Source organism: Myxocyprinus asiaticus, chromosome 44 (assembly GCF_019703515.2).
Source record: "Myxocyprinus asiaticus isolate MX2 ecotype Aquarium Trade chromosome 44, UBuf_Myxa_2, whole genome shotgun sequence".
Lineage (NCBI taxonomy): Eukaryota > Metazoa > Chordata > Actinopteri > Cypriniformes > Catostomidae > Myxocyprinus > Myxocyprinus asiaticus.
In genome coordinates, this window is record NC_059387.1 from 2,894,423 (window position 1) to 2,907,413 (window position 12,991).

General features: G+C 42.3%; 1 protein-coding gene across 1 annotated transcript in view; it reads right to left on the reverse strand.

The window, feature by feature from the left end:
• Positions 1 to 12,991, reverse strand: part of LOC127434232 (myosin-IIIa-like) — a 160,368-nt gene that overhangs the window by 100,630 nt on the left and 46,747 nt on the right. Inside the window, exon 6 of the mRNA XM_051686810.1 lies at positions 1,400 to 1,476. Within this exon, the coding sequence (XP_051542770.1) occupies positions 1,400 to 1,476 (77 nt within the window). The remainder of the gene's footprint in view (positions 1 to 1,399; positions 1,477 to 12,991) is intronic.

A 12,991-nucleotide genomic window follows, 5' to 3' on the forward strand; every position in this document is an offset into this window, starting at 1 on the left:
TGAATCATCATTAAAATGATGAAAGTGCTCTTGACTACACCGCACGAACTACAATAGCACAGAGATTTTGTAAATATACCGCAATCCATAATACACCTAATTTGCACAGAAAAGAGGCATGTTTGTACTGAAAATAATACAATGTCAATAAAATGTCTATGGTTTTGGCTCTGAAATATCATGCGCAAAAGTGACTGTCACCTGAAATGGACACTGACTGCTCAATAGAGTTACAACATATAAATGTCTCCAAAATCTTTAACAATTAAATTCCTAAATATGTGCAATGCCTTTACATGTAGGCTACTAAACATTTTAAATAGTATATATTTCAAATATTTATTATTCAAAATAATACTGAATATTGCCAGTATTTATAACAAACACATTTGTTTTATTTATGTTTTAAATGCCAATTATGTGGCATTTTATGTCTGGATTTATTAAGTTATTAAAAAATACTTTAAAAATGCAATTAAACTAAAATAAATTCAAACTCTTATTATATCTTCTTATATATATATATATATATATATATATATATAGATATAGATATAGATATAGATATATAGATATATAACTCTTCAATGATGAACATGTTTTGATGAACTCATTTTAATTTTGTGTAAGATCATATTCTGATATTTTGCTATATCAGCAACTGGTACTATATGACAACTACAGATAAACTACTGTACTTTAAATGCTGCATAGTGCAGAAAATACATAGGAAAACCAAACAATGTAGAATCATGTTAATAGAACAAATAGAAAATGTAAAATAGAAAGTAGAAATAAATAGAAAATGACTAGACAGTAATATGAACAAAAGATGTATAATGAGTGAAAAGCAAGAGCTGATAATTAATAAAGGCCCTTATATATATATATATATAACTGTATTTCCCAGTTAAAAACAAACATTAACTGTATGTTTAGATCTATACATTGATTTATAATATTGCATAGTTATCTTTTTTAGGGAGGGAAAACCAGTAAATGGAATGAAAGCAGAAGATCAAGATCTGAAGGTCTTACCTCAGGCTTTACAAATAAACTTCAAAATAAAGTCCAGCGCTTTAAGGTGTTTAATTCAAAGAAAAATTATTAGTGTAATGATGAACCCAGAGTATTCCTTGTCGTTTACGAGTCTAAAAATCACACTACAAGCTGAATCTCAGTCCATGTTTTCATTGCTTTGACACCTAGGACAAATTCAGAGACATAACCCTCTACCCTTGAGTCATATGGAAATTTTGTCTTTGACACTCAAAACAATTTCAGAGCAATCGTCCTTTGTCCCCATCTCATATGGAAATCATATGGAAAAAACGTAGGAAACATTTGCAGTCCACAAATGCACCTCGATGTTTTGCAGACCATTTCTCAACAGTCTCACCTCAGGGGCCATCCAGAAGGGTGTCCCGACCGAAGTGTTCCTCCTGAGACGTGTGCTCGTCAGCTGGGCCGACACCCCTGAGCAAGAAGAAACACAAAGAAAGAAAACTTTTGCGTGAACTTGTTTTTCAAAATGTCTTTCATGGATCATTGCTGGTTCGTGGGTGTGTTTGGATTGTCTGCAGGTATTTAATGGACAAATTATGAGCTGGCTTTAGCCAGATGGCAATGGAAACACAATTTGAATAGAGAATAAACAAGAACATAAAGAAAAAGTGTATTATTTTCTTTGTACACAATGATAATAAAAACCATTACAGACTCTTCAACGAACAGAAAGGGGGCAAAGAGACCTTACTGTTTTTAACATTAAACCTCAAAGTATCAGTCAGAAAACTTTCCACCCATTCATGATTTTATGAAAACAACTACAGTAGTCCCAGGAGTGCACAACAGAACAAAAATGACACAATGTTTCAGGCCTCCTCCTCTAAACAATGCAAGTGAATGTCCTCCATTTTTTGATGGTCCAAAATGCACATTTAGGGTGCATCAAAATAATCCACACGACTCCAGTCGACAAAAAAGTTATTCTGAACACAAACGATTGATTATTTTTAGAAACAAAACAATACTTACAGTTGTGCTCAAAAGTTTGCATACCTTGGCAGAAATTTTGGCATTGATATTAAAAATATGACTGATCATGCAAAAAAATGTCTTTTATTTAAGGATAGTGATCATATGAAGCCATGTATCATCACATAGTTGTTGGGCTCCTTTTTAAATCATAATGATAACAGAAATCACCCAAATGGCCCTGATCAAAAGTTTACATACCCTTGAATGTTTGGCCTTGTTACAGACACACAAGGTGACACACACAGGTTTAAATGGCAATTAAAGGTTAATTTCCCACATCTGTGGTTTTTTAAATTGCAATTAGTGTCTGTGTATAAATAGTCAATGAGTTTGTTAGCTCTCACGTGGATGCACTGAGCAGGCTAGATACTGAGCCATGAGGAGCAGAAAAGAACTGTCAAAAGACCCGCGTAACAAGGTAATGGAACTTTATAAAGATGGAAAAGGATATAAAAAGATATCCAAAGCCTTGAAAATGCCAGTCAGTAATGTTCAATAACTTATTTAATTCGGGGATCTCTTGATACCAAGCCAAGGTCAGGTAGACCAAGAAAGATTTCAGCCACAACTGCCAGAAGAATTGTTTGGGATACAAAGAAAAACCCACAGGTAACCTCAAGAGAAATACAGCCTGCTCTCACAAAAAAGCCCGGTTACAATATTCCCGACAACACCTTGACACACCTCACAGCTTCTGGCACACTGTAATTTGGAGTGATGAGACCAAAATAGAGCTTTATGGTCACAACCATAAGCGTTATGTTTAGAGAGGGGTCAGCAAGGCCTATAGTGAAAAGAATACCATCTCCACTGTGAAGCATGGTGGTGGCTCACTGATGTTTTGGGGGGGTGTGAGCTCTAAAGGCACGGGGAATCTTGTGAAAATTGATGGCAAGATGAATGCAGCATGTTATCAGAAAATACTGGCAGACAATTTGCATTCTTCTGCACAAAAGCTGCGCATGGGACGCTCTTGGACTTTCCAGCAAGACAATGACCCTAAGCACAAGGCCAAGTTGACCCTCCAGTGGTTACAGCAGAAAAAGGTGAAGGTTCTGGAGTGGCCATCACAGTCTCCTGACCTTAATATCACTGAGCCACTCCGGGGAGATCTCAAACATGCGGTTCATTCAAGATGACCAAAGACTTTGCATGACCTGGAGGCATTTTGCCAAGACGAATGAGCAGCTACACCACCTGCAAGAATTTGGGGCCTCATAGACAACTATTACAAAAGACTGCATGCTGTCATTGATGCTAAAGGTGGCAATACACAATATTAAGAACTAAGGGTATACAGACTTTTGAACAGGGGTCATTTCATTTTTTTCTTTGTTGCCATGTTTTGTTTTATGATTGTGCCATTCTGTTATAACCTACAGCTGAATATGAATCCCATAAGAAATAAAATAAATGTGTTTTGCCTGTTCACTCATGTTTTCTTTAAAAATGGTACATATATTACCAATTCTCCAAGGGTATGCAAACTTTTGAGCACAACTGTATATACTTTTTAACTACAAATGTTCGCTTCTGTACATCTCTGTGATGTGCGCTCATGAGAGGGATGACGTAAGCTTGTTGGTAAGGTCACGCGTCATGTGGAGGAGTCAGGAAGCACATCATTGTTTACAAGAGAAACTTGTGCCGTTCACAAACCAAAACAGTCCAAAACTATTTCAAAACAATATAAAATAAAATAAAAAATAATTTCCAAATAATAATAATTTAAAAAAAAAATATGTAAACAATGACGCGCTTCCTGACTCCTCCTCCACGAGACACGTGACCTTACCAACAAGCTTACATCATCCCTCTCATGAGCGCAGTCACAGAGATGTACGGAAGTGAACATTTGTAGTTAAAAAGTATATAAGTATTGTTTTGTTTCTAAAAATAATCAATCATTTGCATTCAGAAGAACTTTATTTGTCGACTGGAGTCATGTAGATTATTTTTATCTACACTAAATATGCATTTTGGACCGTCAACAAATGGAGGACATTCACTTGCATTGTTTAGAGGAGGAGGCCTGAATTGAAATCCTAAAAGTCTTAAATTCTGTTTTGATGAAGAAAGAAACTCAGATACATCTTGGATGGCCTGAGGGTGAGTAAAAAAAGAGCAAAATCTGTAAATTATTATAAACTTTTGGCCACCAGTGTGTGTGTTTGTATATATATATATATATATATATATATATATATGTTGTACTTATTTGTTATATAAGTGCTATAGACAATTCTTTTATTTTCTTTGTGTATGTGTGTGTGTGTGTTTGTGTAGTCTCCTGGGCCACCGTATGGTGGCACCAAATGAAAATAATGTATGTTTCTAAACAAGTTTCCCAAACGCTTGGCCCCATCTGCCATTGGTCAAACAAACAGATAGCCAATGCCAATAGACAGTGCCAATAGAACAAACACACACTCATTTTATTAGCATTACTGTACATATAATTAGTGTATTATTGTGTGCCCCACAACAAATGACAAATGTCTCCTTATGTATTTCATCCTGGCGCCGACTCTGATTTTGCACACTTATTTTGCTGACATCAGGTTTGCCGACATGTCTTTGGAGGGCGGGGTTTTGGAGAGAGGGCACAGAGTATGAGGGGAGTTACCAAAGTGGAAATTGCCTATTGCCACTATAATACTGTAGATGTTTTACATGCAGAAATATAGACATTCTGATTACTATGATGCATTATATTGATCTGTAATTTGCAGGAAAACTGAAATATGTTTGTGCTGTTAGGAATATGAACACATTATTTATTTAGAATCTTTAAAATTGAATCTTCCTTGCATTTCTGATCAAATTCAACCTTTTGAATCAGTATTATGAAGTAAACAGATTCTTGATGCTATCAAAGAGAATTCGTGGCATTCACAAAACTGCTGGTGTTACTCACAAACATACTGAATCCCCACTACACCAGAGACAAACACAAAAACATGCTTTCATATGTGCTGTGGGCTGTAAATGGACAACAGACAATAGATGTACTGAGGGACAATAGACACACACACACACACACACACACTCAGTCTCCAGCGGCTGTTGCCTTTCTGCTACATTGGATCTGCACGGGGCCCTGGGGCCAGACTTAATAATCATCAGAGATAACATTGCCAATTAGAATATTCATGACAAAACCACCAGAGCACCCTCCTCCATTCTTTGCTCTTTTTATCTAATAATGCATTCTTTTTTTCATAGGGATGAGTCAGTGCGGGGGCTTAATCTGCTCCACAGAGCATGAGCTCCTTCACACGGAGAACGCATTAGCCCTGCGTGACTCTGAGCGTGCTTTGAGACATGGGCATGTAGGGGGTCTGACCGTCAGCCACCCACTCGCCATGAAATCGTTCCTGAAAGCGTTAGACAAATATCACCCTCAGGACGTCTTCAACCAAGCACTCAACAAATGCACTCTTTTTGGAAAATTAGTTTGAAAGGGAAACATGAGTGACATTTTTGTGAGATTTGAGTGGTTTGGAGCAGATTTAGATGAGTAGAAGGAACAAAAGAAAAACCTCTGTCAACAATATCCTGATTTCTTGGGTTTGGGTGTAAGCATCAAGTTTTGATTATAGTGTTATTCTATGAAACTGGTGCCTTTTCCAATCTGGAATGGTGATTTTTGAAGTACTTTTCTGTAAGGTTATTAAACATTCTATCAGAGAAATAATGGGCCCGATTTTAAGAGCTTTAGCACCAAGCATGTCACTATGCTTTAAGTTATAGGTGCAAAGTCAGTGGCCGTGGCCATGAAGTTTTAGTATTTTCGTGCGAGCATGCGCCAAGTCTAGGCGCAAGTGGGTTTGGCGAAATTCCGCGTGCAAAGTGCTAATGGGCTGGATCAAGTGCAATTATATTCAGAGGTTTTTCTCCAGTTATTGCAGTGTCTGCGTCATGTTATATAGTCCATTCCCTCAAGCACCTGTGATATAAACAAAAACACGTAAAACATTTTGTTAGGGAATACAAACTATTCTAAAAAAAAAAAAAACTATTGTGAAGGAACGCAAAGCTTATTGTGAGAGAATACAAACCATTCTCAAAAAAATATTGCGAAGGAACGCAAGATACCAATGGGTGATCCGCACATTAGCATCCTTCATGCGGTGGAGCCACTGCAGAGGAGTGTGATCGGAACAGAGGGTGAAGGCCCGCCCCAGCAGGTAGTAGTGGAGGGTAAGAACAGCCCACTTAATCGCAAGACACTCCTTCTCAATGGTACTATACTTCGTCTCCCTGAAGGAGAGCTTGCGACTAAAAAATAGCACTGGCCGTTCCTCCCCTCCCACCTCCTGCGAGAGCACCGCACCCAGCCCTCTGTCAGATGCATCAGTCTGCAAAATAAAGGCGAGAGAGAAGTCAGATGCATATAAAAGCGGCCCCCCACACAGTGTGGACTTTACCTCAAGGAAAGCCTGTTGGCATGACTCTGTCCACTGGACTGGATCGGGAGCCCCCTTCTAAGTAAGGTCAGTCAGTGGGCTGGTGACATCAGAATAGCTAGGCACAAACCTCCGGTAGTAGCCAGCCAGCCCCAAAACTGTCTTACCTCCTTTTTGGTCTTGGGCGCCGGGCAGGCTACAATCGCTGCAGTTTTGTTCACCTGTGGACGCACCTGCCCATGACGCAAGTGGAACCCCAGACACCTAACTTCCACCCGCCCAATTGCGCATTTCTTCGGGTTGGCCGTGAGTCCCACCTGCCTCAGCGCTCTCAGGACAGCCCTCAGATGTTGCATATGTCGCCGCCAATCATTACTATAAATGATAATATCGTCCAGATATGCCGTGTGCGGTCTGAAGAACTTGTCCATAAGGTGCTGAAATGTGGACGGGGCCCTGAACAAACCGAACGGAAGCGTCACCAATTGGTGTAATCCGAACGGTGTGGAAAAAGCTGTTTTTTTTCTCAGGATATTGGAGTTAAAGGGATCTGCCAATAACCCTTTGTTAAGTCCAGCGTTGAGTAAAATTGAGCCGCACCCAACCGATTGAGTAACTCGTCAATTCGCGGCATTGGATAAGCGTCAAATTTGGACACCGAGTTCACTTTCCGGTAGTCAACACAGAACCGGACCAAGCCTTCACTCTTTGGTACCAGAACTATCAGGCTGGCCCAATCACTGTGCGACTCTTGTATTAAGCCCATTTCAAGCATTGCCTCTAATTCTTCCTGAACAATCTTTTTCTTGAGTTCAGGAAGACGATAGGGGCGGCTACGAACCACCACCCCCGGGGTGGTCTCAATATGGTGCTCTATAAGGTTCGTGCAACTGGGAAGGGGTGAAAACATGTCCGCGAATTCCATCTGCAACCGGGCAATGTCAGTAAGCTGTGACAGTGAGAGGTGATCTCCGCAAGGGACCGGGATGAATGAATTTGGTTTGGGAGATATCTCCGGCCCGAGCTCTGCCCTCTCTGGAAGTACCATCGCCAAGGCTACAGGCACCGCCTCCCTCCATGGTTTGGTAGATTTGACGTGCCCCTCCCCTATCCGTTCGCTTAGCCTCATAATCGAGATCTCCAACTCGTCGTGTGACCTCAAAGGGTCCTTGCCACTTGGCGAGTAATTTGGAGCTCAAAGTGGGCAACACAAGCACTTTATCTCCCTGTGCGAATTAGCCGTAGTCGAGTGCCCATCATACAGTCGGCGTTGATGTTCTAGCGCTTGGAGAAAATTCTCCTGTGTTACCTGCCCCAAAGTGTGGAGTTTTTCTCTAAGGTCAAGAACGTATTGAATTTGGTTTTTGCTATTCGAAGGTCCTTCCTCCCAAGCTTCCCGTATGATGTCGAGCACTCCCCGCGCAGCCGGCGCCCATACAGTAGCTCAAATGGGAAAAACCCTGTGGAAGCTTGCGGGACATCTCTTAATGCAAACAACAGGGGTTCGAGCCACTTATCCCAATTTTTAGCATCTTCGTGTACAAACTTACGAATCATGTTTTTTAAGGTCTTATTAAATCGTTCGACCAACTCGTCGGTTTGCGGGTGATAAACACTGGTGCGAATCGAGTTAATGCCTAATAATTCATACAGTTCACGTAGTGTACGTGACATAAATGTTGTGCCTTGATCAGTGAGGATTTCTTTTGAAATCCCCACTCGGGAGATCATTTTGAAGAGTGCCTCCGCAACACTACATGCTGAGATTATGCGGAGAGGCACTGCTTCCAGATATCGCGTTGCATAGTCCACCAGAACTAATACAAAGCAATGCCCGCGTGCAGTCCGCTCTAATGGTCCAACAAGGTCCATGCCAATTCTCTCAAAGGTTACCTCAATCAACGGCAGAGGGTGCAATGGCACTTTTAGGGTGGCCGACGGATTCACCAACTGGCATTCACAACACGCCGCACACCATTTGCATACGTTGTAGTGAATGCCCGGCCAAAAAAACGGGCCATTATGCGGTTCAAAGTTTTTCCGTGAGCTAAGTGGCCAGCCATTGGGTTATAATGAGCCGCCTGGAAAAGTGTTTCCCAGTGGCTTTGGTACTAATAGGTGCGTTGTATTCTCTTTAGTCTGAGTGTCCTGCGTCGCTCGATACAACCTCTCTTTAATAATAGAAAAGTATGGGTATGTGAGCGCAACATTAGGCTGGAGCTGTTGACCATCAATTACTTTCACCTGGTCAAAGGCGTGCTTGAGGGACTCATCATGTGACTGCTCCAGAGGGAAATCCCCCTCAGGGAAGCCCCTGAGTATGGGAATTCCCCCGTCTGCATTATCAAAATGCGGAGCAGACGTCGACAGTCCTAACACCGCCTCCCCCGCCATAGCATCGCACGTCACATTTTGCAGGACCCATCCACACACATTACCCTCAATACATTTTTAAAACCAGGCCAATTGGTTCCCAGAATTAGTGGATGGGTGAGGCAGGAATTAACCACAGCCTCAACTCTATGCCTTTTCCCCCTGAATCGTGTCTCAATGGTAACCACTGGATACTTGTGAATGTCACAATGCACACACCTTACCCTCAACCACTTAATGCCTTGCACCAGGCGTTGGTAGATTGAGGTTTGAGAACAACCCATATCCACCAAAGCTTGATGTGTATCCCCTTTTACTCCTACCGGTATCCGATACGCCCCTGCCCGATTGGAGTGGCCTGTGGAGTGTCAGGGATCTGGACCAGAGTCCCCACCTCCATTACTGGACACCGATCCTGACTGTGTCTGGCTTCCCCACAGCTCCAGCAGACCGGCCCAGGCCTTCCTTCCGCACTCGTGGGGGCGGTCCCGCCAACCTGGGAGGGATAACGGAGGGACAGACAAGGGGAGGGGTCTCCTGGACCAGAGATGGGGTTTAAGCGGGGCTGGGTGGGACTTCTGAGGAGCCAGAACTGGGCGGGACTGGGTGGGACGGGGTGAGGGGAGGGGGAAGGAACATGAGACACAGGGTTTGCAGAGAGAGCAGAGAGAGAAGGAAAAGAAAAAACTGGATCGCTGCCTCCTGGAAATGCCGCCATGTAGTCCTCTGCCAGCTGGACGGCCTCCTCCAGCGAAGCCAGGTGGTGGCACTTGACCAACTCGGACATACCTCGCAGTAGCTGGGCGACAAACTGCTCCAGTAACACCAGGTCGACTACATCCACGACGCAGGTTCCCTCCGCCAGCAACCTTTCCGGCAGGCATCCCGGAGCTTCTGAGCAAAAGCGAAACTCCCGAAACTCAGAGACCGAAAGAGCTGACGGCTTTGTTCGGGGCATGACCAACCCGTTGCTGGATGGCCTTCTTCAGATGTTGATAATTGAGGAGGCTGGCGGCACAACAACTCCCTGCCGCCAGCCTCCTCAATTATCAACATCTGAGCCACCCTGGGGAGTAAGGGCCATAGCCAGGCTGCCCACTGGTCAGGAGGCCACTTCCAGACCTTCTCAAAGAGGTCCAGAAAGGCCTCCGGGTCGTCATCCGGCCCCATCTTCATTAGGGTCGTGGGTGGGGTGGGTTCCAGGGAGGTTGCAGCGCCAGCCCCCTCTCTGGCGATCAGGCTCCGGAGCACCTTTTGGTCCTGCGCTTGTGCCTGGAGCAGGACTTGGAAATGCTGTTCCTGCTCCAGGCATACATCCTGCATCCATGAGGCCCTGGTGTTGAGTCATGCTGGATGCTGGCGAGGGTTTTGAAGACTTCGCCCAGCAGTGAGGACTCCATAACGGCGTACTCCTCCAAAGCTGGGTTTTCAGCACCACTGTAGCAGCTTTCTAAGTTCTGGGCAAAGGAGGAGTCGGGAGACAGCGAACAGTCAAAGGTGAGTGTTTTATTACTCTCTCTCAGTCTTAATAAAACTTAAACAAATTGGCTCTTGATGGCCAAACACACAAACAGCTTCAGGCACAGGCTCTGGTCTCTCTCTGATGTTCTGGTGTGCCTTTTCAGGTCTCCCTCCGCCATCACTATAATGAGAAACAGGTGTTAGAGATAATTACTGCAGTTACTAACTCTTCCGCAGACTGACACATGACCAAGCCCCCCACCCCAAGCCACAGCTAACAGTTGTTGGTTGTTCTGAGTGTCTGACCAAATCAAGGGAGTAGTATAATGGTTTTATACTGTGTGTGTGTGTATATATATATATATATATATATATATATATAAATTGTTTAAAAATAATGTACACCCGAGGTGGTAAACCGTTGCACCTCGGGTGTGCATGATTTTTAAACAATTCAACGGTCCGTCCTCAATGTGTGTGTGTGTGTGTGAGAGAGAGAGAGGTGGGGAGTGCGAGGGTTTTTACCACAGATATCTCAGATCATATAGAAACTGTTGTATGTTTATCTTGCTCTGATACAGCTCAAGCCTTCGTTGCTAATTAGAAAACTTCATGTTAGAACCAGCAACAGAGGATGCGTTGCTTCACTCTCTCTCTCGCTCTCTCTCTGTGTGTGTGTGTGTATGCGTAAGCGAAACGGGGGAGCGGTGCTTTCCACTGCAGCTATGTGAGGCTAATTAGGGCGAAATATATTGAAACATTAAAAAATTTTTTGGATAATATAAATTGTTGTATTGATCAAGTCATGGAGGTGTGGCTCTATTTGTCGGTTGCGACTGGAGTCTCAGTGTGCGCATGTGTGTGTGTGTGTGCGTGTGTGTGAGCGTGTGTAAGTGCGGGGGAGACGAGGGAACGAGAGGGCTCTTTTTAACCGAAATTGAAATATATGGTGGATATTTTAGACATTGTTTGACATTCTTAACCGATTTACTTTAACCAGTGACTTTGTTTATATGGTTATTTTGTTTTGGTAGCCTGTAGGGCTCTTTGAAATAACTGAAATAATTTGGCGAAGTGATATGGAACCGTTATGCGGCCAAGACCTGGAACTACTTTATAGGTGTGCATTTACTTGAAAAATAATTACACACCTTAGAACGTCCGTGAACCAATCAGAATCAAGCATTTAACAGACCGGTGGTATAATGAAAAATAATGCACACCAGAGATGGTAACTATATATTAGGGGCCAACATTTTTGATGTGGTGGAAATGACTCAATAACTGTGGAACAGTCATATTAAAAAAATAAAATAAAAAAAACATGACAGAAATCACTTACACACTATAAATATTTAAATGTTTTGTTTATTTCACAATTTGTTTAGATTATTATAGTTTTAAACATGAATTAATTTGTTTATATAGTATATATAGTGGATTTACAATTTAATATTGAAAGTCTGGATCTGGCACAAGGTTAAACCAGTACAATCAGTATAAAAAAGGCATTTGAAAAGCAGTGAAAATACATGATGAAGGCCTGGTAAAAAGTTTTCAAGTCAGTTTTAATGTGATCTTCACACACACACACACACACACACACACACACACACACACACACACACACACACACACACACATATGTTGAAATCTGTTAATTTAATTAAAAATCAACTCCTGGGACATGAAAGTGCCTGTTAGTTAAATAAACACCCATATATGCACTGGCATATAATGACCACAAAGTAAACAAGCTTGGACTAAAAGCCACAAAAATGTTCATTTCTTAGGTTCTTTTATTTTGTTTGTTAAGCAAATTCATGTGGCATCCTTCCAGTCAGAGATACGGTCCCTCACATGTAAACTAAGGTTAATGGTGGGCCTCTATGGGTTCTGTGCAGTGATATCCACAGTAGCTGGTGAACAGATGTTTTGCATCATAGTTGTTACTAAATTGTTTGTTTTAACATGACTGGAACGCTGCATTGACCAATCAGCATCCAGGACCACAACTATTGTTTTTATAAATAACTTTTCTGTGGTGTCACTGAGTTCTGTCACTGTCCTTGACGAAACTTGACAGAAAGCTGTTTTTCTGCTGACAGTAACTTGAGTTTCTTGCATGACTCATCTCTCTCTCTCTCTCTCTCTCTCTCTTTCTCTGTTTTTCCTTTCTTTCTCCACAGGAATCGTCCCACCTATTCTCTATATTTCCAAATAACCAACCATACCCCACACCCAAAATAGGAGGATATCCCGTTATCTCCCGTGCCCTTCGGGTGCAGTCGACTAATTATGGGCTTTCTTTGCCTCTGCTCTGGGGCTGATACCCCTGCAAGGGGGCTTTGAGGGGTGGGGGGCTAAAAATGCAGCCTAGAGAATACAGAAGAGATTACATTTAGAGTGGATTTGTGGCTGGAAATTAATAGTGTTAACATGCGGAGCATAGCAAATACTCACCCAAACAACATAACAAAAGCATGTGATTGGTTGTTATTCTGAGGAAAAAGCATTTACCGGCTTTCTAAAGGTTTATAAGCACTCATATGAGGCTGTTCTGACAGAGGCTCTTAAAAATGCCCCACTTACAGCCACATTGAAAAGCCCACACATTTCAAGCAGTAATGAAAAGAAGAATTGAAGCATGGTCTATTTCGCTGTCTTGTTTAGAGATCCAACCTGATCTTATAGAATCACGTAACTAC